We start from the raw sequence: 13275 nt of genomic DNA on the forward strand, positions 1-13275 counted from the left end.
CAAATACTACAATTTTGAATACTTTAATACTACAAGTGAATTTGTCAAAATACTTATGACACCTTCAAAAATGGGGGGACTAGATACATAGTGCTTTCATTTCTAAACAGTAAAACATATGAAAATACAATCAAATGAAACATTTCATCTCAAATCCAAAATGCTGGAATATAGAGCCAAATTAATCATTTTTGATTAATCATTATCCAACTAAATACATAGGGAGGTGTACAGCGCCTTCAGAAAGTATTCACACCCCTTGACTTTTTCCACATTGTAACACAATCTGAATTTAAAATTATTACATTGAGATGTCACTGGCCTACACACAATTTCAAAGTGGAATTATGTTTTTATAAACTTTTACAAATGTATGAAAATCAGAAATATCTTGAGTCAATAAGCATTCAACCCATTTGTTATGGCGTACCAAGAAGACCGTGATGGTTCCCGAATGTCCGAGTTACAGTTTGGACTTAAATCTACTTGAAAATCTATGGTAAGACCTGAAAATGGCTGTCCAGCAATTTGACAGAGCTGGAATAATTTTGAAAAGTATAATGGACAAATGTTGCACAATCCAGGTGTGGAAAGCGCTTAAAGACTTGAAGCCAAATTATGCTTGATCCGAAAATGTGGTCAGAGGGTTTGATGCTAAAGCAGAGTCTCCTGAGGCGTGCAGAGGCCAAATCAAGCTCCGCACTGCATCGCTATGCACCTCTCAAAATGTTTTAACAATGCAGAGGGGGCTCTGTATAGCTCCGCATTGACATGACTGATTTGACGGTAGGTGGGGGCGAGAGGTCCTGTATAAACAAACTCACTTCCTTGACAACAGCTCAGCGAAGCGCAAAAAATATGTTTGCTCTGACTTCTGCGGAGGCCGCGTCGCAGTAAATGCTGTATGGCTTGACCATGCAGCGCCTTTTACCAAGAAAGACTCAGCTGTAATCGCTGTCAAAGGTGCCTAGACAAAGTATTGACTCAGGTGTGAATACTTATGTAAATTAGATATTTCTGTATTTCATTTTCAATAAAATGTGCAAACATTTCTAAAACATGTTTCCACTTTGTCATTTTGGGGTATTGTGTGTAGATGGGTGAGATTAAAAAATTAACGTTTTAATTCAGGCTGTAACAAAATGTGGACTAAGTCAAGTGGTACGAATACTTTCTGAAGTCACTATGTATAATATATTTATATGACTGAATATATATCCGATATTTCACCATCCATTTCTGACCATTTCATCTTTATTGGGGGCTGCAACGGCCTACAGGAGTACATGATGAGCTCTGATTTAGTGACTGTCAAAATCCATCTCACTCGTCTCTTCAGTCCAGGAAACAATTCTATGGTGAAGTGAGGTGGGGGGTTAGGTGAAGTGGTGGCTTACGTACACGTGTGACCATCCCAAAAAAGATAACAGCATTGAGGGTGACATAAGTGCCATTAGATGAATAAACGCAGGAGTCTATTCCTTAAAAAAAGGCCCATAAGTCCACTCTGTAAACACTATCGGTCGCTCCCCCACACCTATGGTTGGCAGGTGTGATGGGTTGAGACTGAGGCCACTGGAGGTCCTTAGAGTTAGTTACTGAGTGAAGGAGGTACCACAAAGATTAACGTTTGAGAGAGAGAGGAGGGCTGATTTCAGGGGTTAGTGTGTCCATTTCAGTTCCTCCTCCCCTCCCGGGCTCAGTGCATGCTGGCCGATGACATGGCGATGGCCTCCTGGATCTCCCGCACCATGATAATGCGTGTGAGCATGTGCTCCACCTGCTCACTTGTGATTGGCTGAGTGGAGTACCATATGGGACTGTTGGGCGCCACGACGGGCTCTGGCGTAAGGTAGTACGCGTCGTTACGCCCCTTAGCACTCTGGGGACTGAGCGAGACGGGGGGTTAGACGTTGATTGGATCATTAGAAATGAATCAAAGAGCTCCTGTAGAAGACGCATGTTCTGGCATGTATTTAACACCATGGAAAATGTCACCCTGTGCAAGGGCATCCTCTTAGCGACTAGAAATGTACTGAGAATGGGGGGGGGGGGTTCTCATTACTCACCATTTGAAGAGGTAAAAATCATACAGCTTAATTGGGCATCGCAGAGGGTTCTCAGGATCCTCAGTCTGCTCCTCATACATGTCATCGGTCACTGCAAAGTTCAAACATCACAGAGGTCAGAGGTGATCATCAGCCAGTAGTGATGGGGCTTATGGACCTCATAATGTTGACAAACTTGGGTCGGTCAGAGAGGCGCAAAGAATTTGCACCCAAAGGGAAAGTTTTGAATGTATGGAACACATAGCTGACCAATACCAGTCAGTGAGTGACTGGGAAAATGGAAATCCGGAGTGACTAAAATATACAAAGCTTAATTTTTCTTTATTATGAACTCTAAAGATGACTTCACCTTTCTGCCCTGCATGGTGTGTTCCTAAGGGCCCATGGCCCTTCAGATAGCGGATACTGGTGCTCTTATCCTTTGGGTTGGACGGGTTCTTCTTCGTGTGCCTCAGCACTTTGGAGAAGGCCACCTTCATGTGCTGCTCTACCGTTGTCAGACGGAAATACCTACAGGAGAGAGAATCGTTTAACGAAAACACACACGCAACAGACAAAACCCGGCATTCACATACATCAGCTACCCCGCATCCATCAAAACAACAGCCACTAGGCCTGATCACATGAAAGCTACATAGGATTACAATTATATTGTGACTTGGCAAGTACAAGGGTCGTTCCATTTTATTTCAATCGCACCACCTTGGATTTGAACGAAATGTTCTATATGCATTTGCCCATGGTAGAAGCGGTCAGAAATTAACTTTTTGGACTTGAATGCCAAAACATTTCGGAGATGGAGGAACTCAAAGTCGAGCCATTTTGCATACCACACAATGACACATCCATGTCTTCTTCACTGGAAAAGATAAACGGTTGAGTTCTATATAATTTAAAAGTTTACAAACAATTTACTATCTTATAATTTCTTGCAAAAAATGTTGAATAAATATATATTTAAAAAAAAATGTAACCTTTAAATGTATTATTTTTTTTTTTAAACAATATAACTCCAATTAACAGACGTACCCAAAACACGACAGCCACCCTGTATTCAAGAGCATGCTGTTTTTCAACAGATGGCGGGCACAACAAACACTTCAGATGATGTAAAGCAGAATGCAAGTTACAACATATGCATATATATTTGATTTAAATTTCAGAAACTAGAAAATATTTTGACAACCGTGTCTGTAAGCTTTTAAATGATATCAAAGTCAACAGTTTATCTTTTCCAGTGATGAAGACATGGATATCTCGTGGCAGGGTGGGGTATGCAAAATGGGTCAACGTCGAGCATTAATGATTTGGCATTCAGGTCCAAAAAGTCACTTTCTGAGCACCTCGGACAAATATGCACGGAAGGTTTCGTTCAAATCAAAAGGGGTGCAGTCAAAAAGTGATTGAAATCCAATGGAATGACCCACAAGTCTATTGGGTGAACAGGATACATTAGTACGATGAGTATGAAATAAGAATCATGTGTCCAGTATGACTCACTTAGTGTTGAAGAACATGAGTGTTGTGAGCAGCGTGGCTGGTGAGTGGGCACCCAGCTGTTTACACTCCCACAGCATCTCCTCTGTCACATGACTGGGAATGATGTACCCTGGGAGGAGAGAGCAGTGGCCAATCACCATACATTCTCCTCTCAAGAGACAGGAAGCAGCCCAAAACACAGAAATGTACTCAGGTATGGAAGTCACAAAAACAGACTTGCGTAAAAAAAATTGTTTTACAACATTTTGACCCTTAGGTCTTCAGCGGTTTCTTCCCTATACTCTCTTACATTTACACCCGGAAACACAAACCGATTGTATCTTACCTAGTGGATGGATGACAGGCCTCCACTCATCCAGGGCTTTGTGTAACCACTGGGAGAAGCGTGTGTAGTACTGGTCAGAGAAGATATCATCCACCCGTCCGTTTTCAAAGAGGTACTGCCAGCAGAAAATAGAGAACGGCATTAACAACCTCAAATCAACTGTAATACACTTCAGTCAGTATCTGTATTGTATGTGTGTGTGCGCGCGCAGTGGTGTAAAGTACTTGAGTAAAAATACTTTAAGGTACTACTTAAGTAGTTTTTTGGTGTATCTGTACTTTACCATTTATATTTTTGACAACTTTTACTTTAGTACATTCCTAAAGAAAATAATGATACTTTTTACTCCATACATTTTCCCGACACCCAAAAGTACTCATTACATTTTGAATGCTTAGCAGGACAGGAAATGGTCCAATTCACTCACTTCTCAAGAGAACAACCCTGGTCATCCCTACTGCCTCTGAGCAGGTGGATTCACTCAACACAAATGCTTTGTTTGTGAATGATGTCTGAGTGTTGGAGTGTGCCCCTGGCCATCAGTAAATATTTTTTTTAAATAAAAAAACAATGGGGCCATCTGGTTTGCTTAATATAAGGAATGTGAAATGATTTATACTTACTTTTGATACTTAAGTACATTTAAAACCAAATACAAATTTTCTATTAAGGTATATTTACTTTACTCAAGTATGACAATTGGGTACTTTTTCCCACAACTGTGTGTGTGTGTGTGTATTGAGGATGTCAGTGAAAATGTGAGTGTGTATTGAGGATGTCAGTGAAAATGTGAGTGTGCATTGAAGATGTCAGTGAAAATGTGAGTGTGTATTAAGGATGTCAGTGAAAATGCATCCTTTCTGTATGGATATGTGAATTCCATTGAGAGAGTGTGTGTAGTAGTGGTACGCGTACCTTCTGTATACACAGGAAGATGTAGTAGAGGGCGTCAGGCTCAAACTGTTCTCCTTCCAACCCTCGGGCCTCTTGGGTCATAAGGGCCAGAGCCACGTTGAGCTCAGCCACTGCACTCGACACCAGGTCCTCCTGGAAGCGCAGTGCCTGACGACCTGCACAGAGACACAGGGAGAGAAAAAGGTCAGATGAATATGGTCATTTAGAAGACGTTTTTATCCAAACTCCAACTAATAGAACTGTCAATATTCAGAGTGGAATATATTCAGTATTCGGAATCAACCCAACAAGACAGACAGGAAGGAGAGTATAAAAGAGATAAGTAAACATACTTGGAGAGGGCGGTTTAATGAGTGAGTGGGAGTCTGTGTTGTGTTGACTCACGTCCGATGGGCGCCAGCTTGTTCTGCTCGTCCTTGTCCAGCTCTGTGTTCTTGCGCTGGACCCAGAGGCGCCACACGTCCATGCCCTCCTCAGGCTTCAGGGAGATGGGAAGCAGCAGCTCCTGGGGGGCCTCCACCTGGGACTCTGACTCCACATGACCCTGCAGGGGGACACACAGGAAGTTCAAATGTTAACACGCACACCACCATGCTTCTTCGATTTGTGGTTTACCCTGTGAGTAGACTTCATTGTAGAAAATATCAATTCCACACACAAAATTACTGGATATTTCTACACAAACACTGAAAATATGGATTTTTAAAAATTTAACTAGGCAAGTCAGTTAAGAACAAATTATTATTTACAATGACGACCTACCCCGGCCAAACCCGGGCCAATTGTGCGCCGCCCTATGGGACTCCCAATCACGGCCGGATGTGACGCAGACTGGATTCGAACCAGTGATGCCTCTTGCACTAAGATGCAGTGCCTTGGACCGCTGCGCCACTCGGGACATTAAAACTAGTGACGTGGAAATTTGCTTCCAAAACACCACAATAGGCTGAAGTGTTACACTAGTCAAGCCAATCATCCCCTGCTTAACTGGGGGAGACTACAGCCTAAATCTACATCATTGTTGTGGAAATACCTTGGAATCTGAGTCAAAGACAAAGTCAAGGTCTAACCCAGGTAATGTAGGTCGTGTTCTGACCTGTAGGTGGAGCTGTTGCTCTTGGTGTTCCTGCTGCTGCTGGGGGTCCCAGATGTGGAGCTGCTGCGTGGCGTTGTAAGCCCCTCCCACCGTCTGCACCACCACCGGGCCGTGGATGTTCCCGTTCATGAACTGCGCCGGGAAAAGCGTCTGCACCACTTCCTCGTTCGTCGTCGTCTCGGAGACTGACACCGTGGCGCCCGACTGGACGGACCCAGTCCCCGACGACGAGGAGTGGGCCACCCTATTGTCCTTGTTGTCGTGGTGACCAGAGGAGGACACCTGCATCGTGTTGTAAGCCTCTTGGGGGATGGCGATGTGATGCACGCCACCCTGCTGCCCCCCGGAGTACACAGGGATGGTCCAGGTCTCCCCGGCAGGACCTGTGATGGTACCTGTGGTGCTGTACAGGTGGGTGCTGTCCACAGTAAGCAGGTCGGGCCTGAGGGACAGGAACTGCTGTTGCTGCCCCTGCCCCTGGGGGAGGGCCAGGACCACCTGCTGGCCCTGCTGGCCCTGAGGGAGGGAGTACGACACCTGGATGGGGACGTCCACCTTGCGCTTCTTGGCAGGTTGGAGGACGCTGGTGCCCGCTCTCCTCTCTGCCTCCCGGGGAGAGCCCTGCTGCTGCTGAGGAGACATGGCCTCCACCGTCTGGAACTGGATCTGCTGCCCACCCTGTAATTGAATATGTTGACCACCTGGTAGCTGAATGTGTTGGATTTGTTGCCCGCCTTGTAGCTGGATCTGTTGCCCCCCTTGAAGTTGGATGTGTTGCCCCCCTTGAAGTTGGATGTGTTGACCCCCTTGAAGTTGGATCTGTTGACCCCCTTGAAGTTGGATCTGTTGACCCCCTTGAAGTTGGATCTGTTGACCCCCTTGAAGTTGGATCTGTTGACCCCCTTGAAGTTGGATCTGTTGACCCCCTTGAAGTTGGATCTGTTGGCCACCCTGTAAGTCCCCTTGAAGCTGAATGTGTTGACCTCCTTGGAGCTGAATTTGCTGGCCCCCTTGTAGTTGAATATGCTGGATTTGTTGACCGCTTTGTAGTCTAATCTGTTGACCTCCTGACACCGCTGCCACCAACTGGGCCTGGATCTGAAAGCCACAGAACAAATACCTGAGGCTGGTGTATACAAAACCAACACATTTACCTGGTTAGTAGAATACATGGTGTGAGTGTGTGTACTCAATAATGCAGAGTGCTACGTGTGTACCTGCTGGTGCTGCTCCTCTGTGAGCTCTCCTTGCTGGACCAGCTGTGCTGCTGTGGGGATGCCCTGGAGGTCCACCGTCTGACCCTGCTGTCCCTGGATCTGCACCTGACCACACAGGGAAGGAGAATAAACACAGTGCACCATACACTTCTGTCACATCCACCATGCGTTATATGCCACATGTCTGAGGGTGGTTAGGGTCGGTGTTTCCCGTACTATTGCATTTTTAACTGATGCTTTTGGTAATATGCCTTGGATAAGGAGGCCATTGAGTCCAGTCTGGAAAATAATTGAGTGGGAATCAATAAGGCCTCACCTGTACTTGTATCTGCTGCTCAGACCCCTGGTGCACACCAGCAGCCATCTGGGGTGAGATCTGTGCAGAGTTCACCTGCACCTGTACTTCCAGAGGAGAAAATCAATCAATCACAGAGCAAAAGTGACAATGATAGCAGCAATAAGATAGGTAGTACCAATGTTGAAGTATGAGTTGGACTTTACTCTCAATTTAGTAAAGTGATCTGTTCTTCAAAGTATATAGACTAGATGAGGGAAAAGGGCACAAACGCAGCCTGAGGTGTATTCAAAAGAACTGAACTACTGGAGGAACCACATAAGGTCTCGCCTCTTACCGGACAAGCCAGCTCCAGCAGCGAGCCAGCCACCTCAGTGCTGTCTGTGTAGACACAGTTGCCCCCCTGCTGGTACACCATGGTGGTGGTGTCGCCGTCCTGCTGGCTGAACTCCTGCAGTGCCTCGGGGCCCTTGTTGGCCAGAGACTCCAGGAACTCCTTCATACGGTGCTGGGGCACACTGCGGGCCTTCTGACGCACGTACTCGTCAAACGAGACTACACCGCTCTCTACGGGCTCGTTCATGACAAGTCACTATGCCCTCCACGGCACCTTCTGAGGAAGGAGGGGACATACGATGCGTTCAAGACAACTGGGAACTAAGAAAAAAACTAGGTAAAATCATGAGGTCTGGGATCTTCAGGTTGGAAAGCCTGAGCTTTAGAAAGATGCCTGAGTTCCCGACTTGGAATTCCAAGTTGGATGACCCTTCAAAAGATTTTTCCCAGTTAGAGCTTGTTTTTCTCTGAGTGCCCAGTTGTTTTGAATGCAGCAATTGTTCACACACCTATACAGCATCACAGCTCAGGACTGCATGAAATTTAACTCTGGTATCAATTAAGACTACAGCCCCTGTCATCAGTACAGCCTAACATCTCAAAGTCTAGTATACATTAAAAGGCCAAGCTACCTGTTTGCATTAGAGCGGTAGGTGAAGCGAGATGGGGCCAAAGCGCACAGGCAAACCCCTTTCCTTGACGAACTTTGAACCAATTATTACACTATCTGATCACCTGGCACTATGTTCTGGACGTGTACATCATTGGTTGTGGTATACAGTATCTGTCTATGAAAAAAATATGATCGTTGTTATTACTATGATGTAATGATTAGCTAGCTAGTTACATGTACTACTGGGGCAGTGTAAAGAGCCATCAGCCTCTGTATAATTTGCCATATATCACATAATTACTTTTGCTTATGTTTTTTGTCTATTTCTAGCTGCTAAGTTCAGCTAGCTACTACAATCCCACAATCTGAATAAAGTTAACATTACAATAACGAATAAATTGTCTTTGAGTGATGGATATACGTGCAACTTGTGCTATGTATTCTATAATAGCTAGTTAGCTAGTTGCTAACGTTAGCTGGCTAACTAGCTACCAGTGCATCTTCCCATGCTACCTTAAATAAAACCAAAACCCTCGGTTCCGCCAAGACACGGCGTTCAAAAATAAAACGCGATAAACTCCAAGTAAATTGCGTTCCAAATGACATTTGTAAAGTCTTCATTTTATAGCGATGGAATAAATTGCAAGAATTATGAATTTAAACAGCTAGCTAGCAAACTAAACAATATCGTAAGGTTAGCTTGCTAGCTTGCTACATCGTGTGAGTATTTAAGCGATATTTACCCTGCTTTCGATGAGAACAATATGGGGAAAATACACACAGATTTGGCTCGCCCACAGTTTCTCCAGCAAAATTCTGAGCGTTAATCGATAATATTTGTCTAACTATTCAGAGAAAAGTATTTCATCAATACAGAGAGAATTATGGAAGTAGGCCCGATGGAACAACGTGAATCCCCGGACTTCTGTGACACTCAACCGCCGCATCAGACAGAGCGAGTAGGTCGCGACGCTCATTCGGCTACACCGCAAATTCTCCACTTGCAAAGTCTAGGTAACGACACATTTCATATTTACGGGAACGAGCATCGCGTGCCCCCGAGACAGTAGATTGGTGACACCGCGGGCAACTATTTTCTTATTGCACGACATACATTATTTGATAGTAATTATGAATAGGGTGTAAAATTAGATAAATAAGATAATGTCAACATACACTTACATATGAGATGTGTGTGTGTGTGGTAATGCATCCAATGATACATAATTGACTGTAGTAGTCCCGCTGTACCTATGCTGTCTTAGCCACGCAATAGCCAAGTACAATTACATAGAAAAAAACCTAATCGTCCCTTGTCTATCACGAATATTAAATACAATTATATTTGAACTCAGTCTACTCTGCTGATTATTTGTGGGGTTGGCCTTTCAGTGGGTCGACATTTTAGGTAAAATATCCACAGCCAAGTATTACTAAACCAACTTTAAAACTCGGGTCTCTGAAAGTAGGGTAAATAAAACTTTCTAGTGGATATTTTGCCTCAAATTTCGACCCACTGATGGACCAACCACAAAGACAACCAGCAAAGTAAGTTCACATGTAATTTTATTCAACATTCAGGCTTGTAAGGAAACTTTCCACGTTTTGCAGTGCTTTGCTTCAGAATGGATACCAATAATTGGTATCACAGTCTGATTTATTAGGCAACATTGAATACATCCCATTAACTGTCCTTGTCCTCTCCCTTCTGTTCTTTCTATCAGTCTGCTCTAAAGTCTCTTACTCTATTATTTATTCCCTCTGTACAGTCAATGAGTGTTGTTGAGACCTCGTGACAATGCACTTTAAATAAAGTTTGACATTACTTGTAACTATTCAAGCGAATTTATTTATCTGCACTTCTGTACGTTTGAACCCCTCATCAGCACCTGTATTGGAGTCCAGCTCGCCCCCGCGACAAATGGATCGCCAGCATGTACGCGAACAGCGCTCGCAATGTTGTAGTACAGAACCCAAACAAATATCCTCCTTATTGTAGTGGGTTTACCTGTTACAATGACCGAACATCTCCTTTAAATTAGGGTGTGACTTGTAAATCCTCCAAGGCCCAGCCATTTTTATTTGACTAATAATTTGCATTTTTCTTTCAACATTTAATTTATCAATTTCCTACACATTTGTTGGAAAACCATTTTACATTCAGATTGAATGGATATGCACATATTCTCACGATTACTCGCTAGGAAAGGGTCACGAGTACGGCATGGATGCAAGCAGATAAGATTTGCTGCAGTCTTGAGGCTCAGTATGATGATATTTAAGGCCTATTCTATTCAAAGAATCAAGAAGTAGAGGATCAATGAGTTGAAACACAGAGGCACAATATGCTGTCCTCATATTGAATCTCCTCCATCCTTATTTTTTCAGTGAATAATGAACTCTGAAGGTTTGCATACAACCCTGGTTCTTAAAGTAGAAATCCACTCCCCACTCCTCAGTCCACTGTTGATACAGTCCCAAAATGTTTTCCATGTCAGCAATCAAATTTTCAAGATATTGGACTTTCAAGAAGCAAATTGTCACTGGCCACATGATGATGCAAAATGCAATATCTTGAAAACTTTACTGCTGACATGTAAAACATTTTGGTGCTGTATGAACAGTGGACTAATTTTTAAAAATGTGACACAACAAATGTACACTGCAATAGCAAAATTAGTTGCACATGTAATACTGTGCTTGCCATTCAGAAAAAATTCCTCATGAAAATATGTAGGCTGTTTATAATCATTTATATTATAATATATTATATAATATTATAATAATTCCTCAATTGCGGAGGGAAAAAAATCCATATGTTAAAAAGCCTATGTTTTAATGTCGAAAGGAGTGTTAAGGTAAAGAACTTAATTTGGATGCTTACACACTGTTTTCTGCGTAATTGTTAATTTAGAGTAGAAGTTAGTATTCAAGGTTCATTTGGAGGTATAACTTTTTGTGTGTGTGTGCCTTTAAACAGGAATACAACTGCCCCAGTCTGCCTTAAAGAGCCAGGCATGTGCCAGTGAGGGCCTACCCCTGCTCTACCCACAACAGGCTGCCTCTCCGCTCTCTTAAGGTGGACCAGAAGAGATGTGCTGCATGTGTATAGTACCTTGCTGGGACAGTGGACAGGAAAGAGTTAATTCCCACGGTCTCTCCTCTAGCCTCTCTATGATCCCATGGAGGGCTGTCAAGTGGATATGTTCATGGCTCCATTCCCCAGAACACTTGTAATAGACCTCCTCACACCTAATAATATGGTACACATACCACATGAGGCTGCTGAGGGGAGGACGTCTCATAATAATGGCCAGAACAGAGCGAATGGAATGGCATCAAACACATGGAAACTATGTGTTTGATGTATTTGATACCATTCCACCTATTCCGCTCCAGCTATTACCACAAGCCGACGTGTCCTCCCCAATTAAGATGCCACCAACCTCCTGTGACACACACATAGGACCACTCATACTCAAGTTAATGCACGAGGTGTGTATGATGAGAGGTGGGATGTTTCTTTTATCACAAGTTGTACCCAATACATGATGTCAAATTGTTCTGAACTGTTCACAGCACACACAACAAAGGGCACTGTGTTATGATTGTGGAACGAGAGGCCTTCTCATGGAATATTGCTGCTTAGTTTGTATGAGTTTGTAGTATATAATAATAGGAATGTTATCTTATTTTAGTGTGTACAGTTTATTGCGCGTGGGAGTGTAAAAGAGTGTTTCTTATTTTCTGTGAGCTAGTCTGTGTTTGTTGGTTGACAGTGACACCAGAGCGGTATGCTTCGAGTGAAGCTAGATCTACAGGGGTTTCTAAAGATAGCCATCTTCAGTTAGCTTCCCATTCCAGCTCAGGCTTCATCCATACTACAACGGTGGATACTGCTCGTCAGCATCCCGCTCACTCGGGCAGGTTTGTAACTGTGTGTGCATGTCGCATGTGGCCAAACTCTTCGTTTAGACAAATGCTGAAACTCAAACCTGGCCAAGTCAGTGCCTCATATTTTCATTTCAATTCAGCAGGCTATGGTGTGAAATAGGCTTTTAGAAGTGCCATCTTTATTTTATTACTTTTGTGTGCTTTGATGTGTTTATCAATGCACAAGCACATTTTTTCTTCCCACTCCTATAAGATACAATAATTGTAGAATAATAGTGAAGACATCAAAACTATGAAATAACACATATGGAATCATGTAGTAACCAAAAAAGTGTTATATTTTATATTTGAGATTCTTCAAAGTTGCCACCCTTGGCCTTGATGAAAGCTTTGCACACTCTTGGCATTCTCTCAACCAGCTTCAACAGTCTTGAAGGAGTTCCCACATATGCTGAGCACTTGTTGGCTGCTTTTCCTTCACTCTGCGGTGCAACTCATCCCAAACCATCTCAATTGGGTTGAGGTCGGATGATTGTGGAGGCCAGGTCATCTGATGCAGCACTCCATCACTCTCCTTGGTCAAATAGCCCTTACACAGCCTGGAGGTGTGTTTTGGGTCATTGTCCTGATGAAAAACAAATGATAGTCCTACTCAGCGCAAACCAGATGCGATGGCGTATCGCTGCAGAATACTGTGGTAGCTATGCTGGTTAAGTGTGCCTTGAATTCTAAATAAATCACAGAGATTCTCACCAGCAAAATACCATCACACATCCTCCTTCATGCTTCACGGTGGGAACCACACATACGGAGATCATTCGTTCACCTACTCTGCGTCTCACAAAGACACAGCGGTTGGAACCAAAAATCTCAAGTTTGGACTCATCAGACCAAAGGACACATTTCCACCGGTCTAATGTCCATTGCTTGTGATTCTTGGCCCAAGCAAGTCTCTTCTTCTTAGTGTTGTCCTTTAGTAGTGGTTTCTTTTCTGCAATTCGACCATGAAGGCCTG

The 13275-nt window shown here is 43.5% G+C and overlaps 1 protein-coding gene across 2 annotated transcripts; it reads right to left on the reverse strand.

The window, feature by feature from the left end:
* Nucleotides 1-7: 7 nt before the first annotated feature.
* LOC139563947 (transcriptional regulator QRICH1-like) lies at nt 8-9419 on the reverse strand. Of its 2 annotated transcripts, none has more exons than XM_071383021.1 (12): nt 9110-9419; nt 7755-8030; nt 7439-7519; nt 7123-7221; nt 5906-7003; nt 5194-5353; nt 4810-4964; nt 3895-4009; nt 3570-3678; nt 2419-2579; nt 2070-2160; nt 8-1889 (listed from the first exon to the last, which is right to left on the reverse strand). In XM_071383021.1, the coding sequence occupies exons 2-12, from the start codon at nt 7998-8000 to the stop codon at nt 1700-1702; spliced, it is 2505 nt and encodes an 834-aa protein (XP_071239122.1). In that variant the 5' UTR covers nt 8001-8030; nt 9110-9419; the 3' UTR covers nt 8-1699. The 2 variants fall into 2 exon arrangements, with proteins under 2 accessions (XP_071239122.1, XP_071239110.1); XM_071383009.1 differs by having other exon boundaries at nt 7123-7227.
* Between the last annotated feature and the right edge of the window lie 3856 nt (nt 9420-13275).

Source organism: Salvelinus alpinus, chromosome 2 (genome assembly GCF_045679555.1).
Source record: "Salvelinus alpinus chromosome 2, SLU_Salpinus.1, whole genome shotgun sequence".
NCBI lineage: Eukaryota > Metazoa > Chordata > Actinopteri > Salmoniformes > Salmonidae > Salvelinus > Salvelinus alpinus.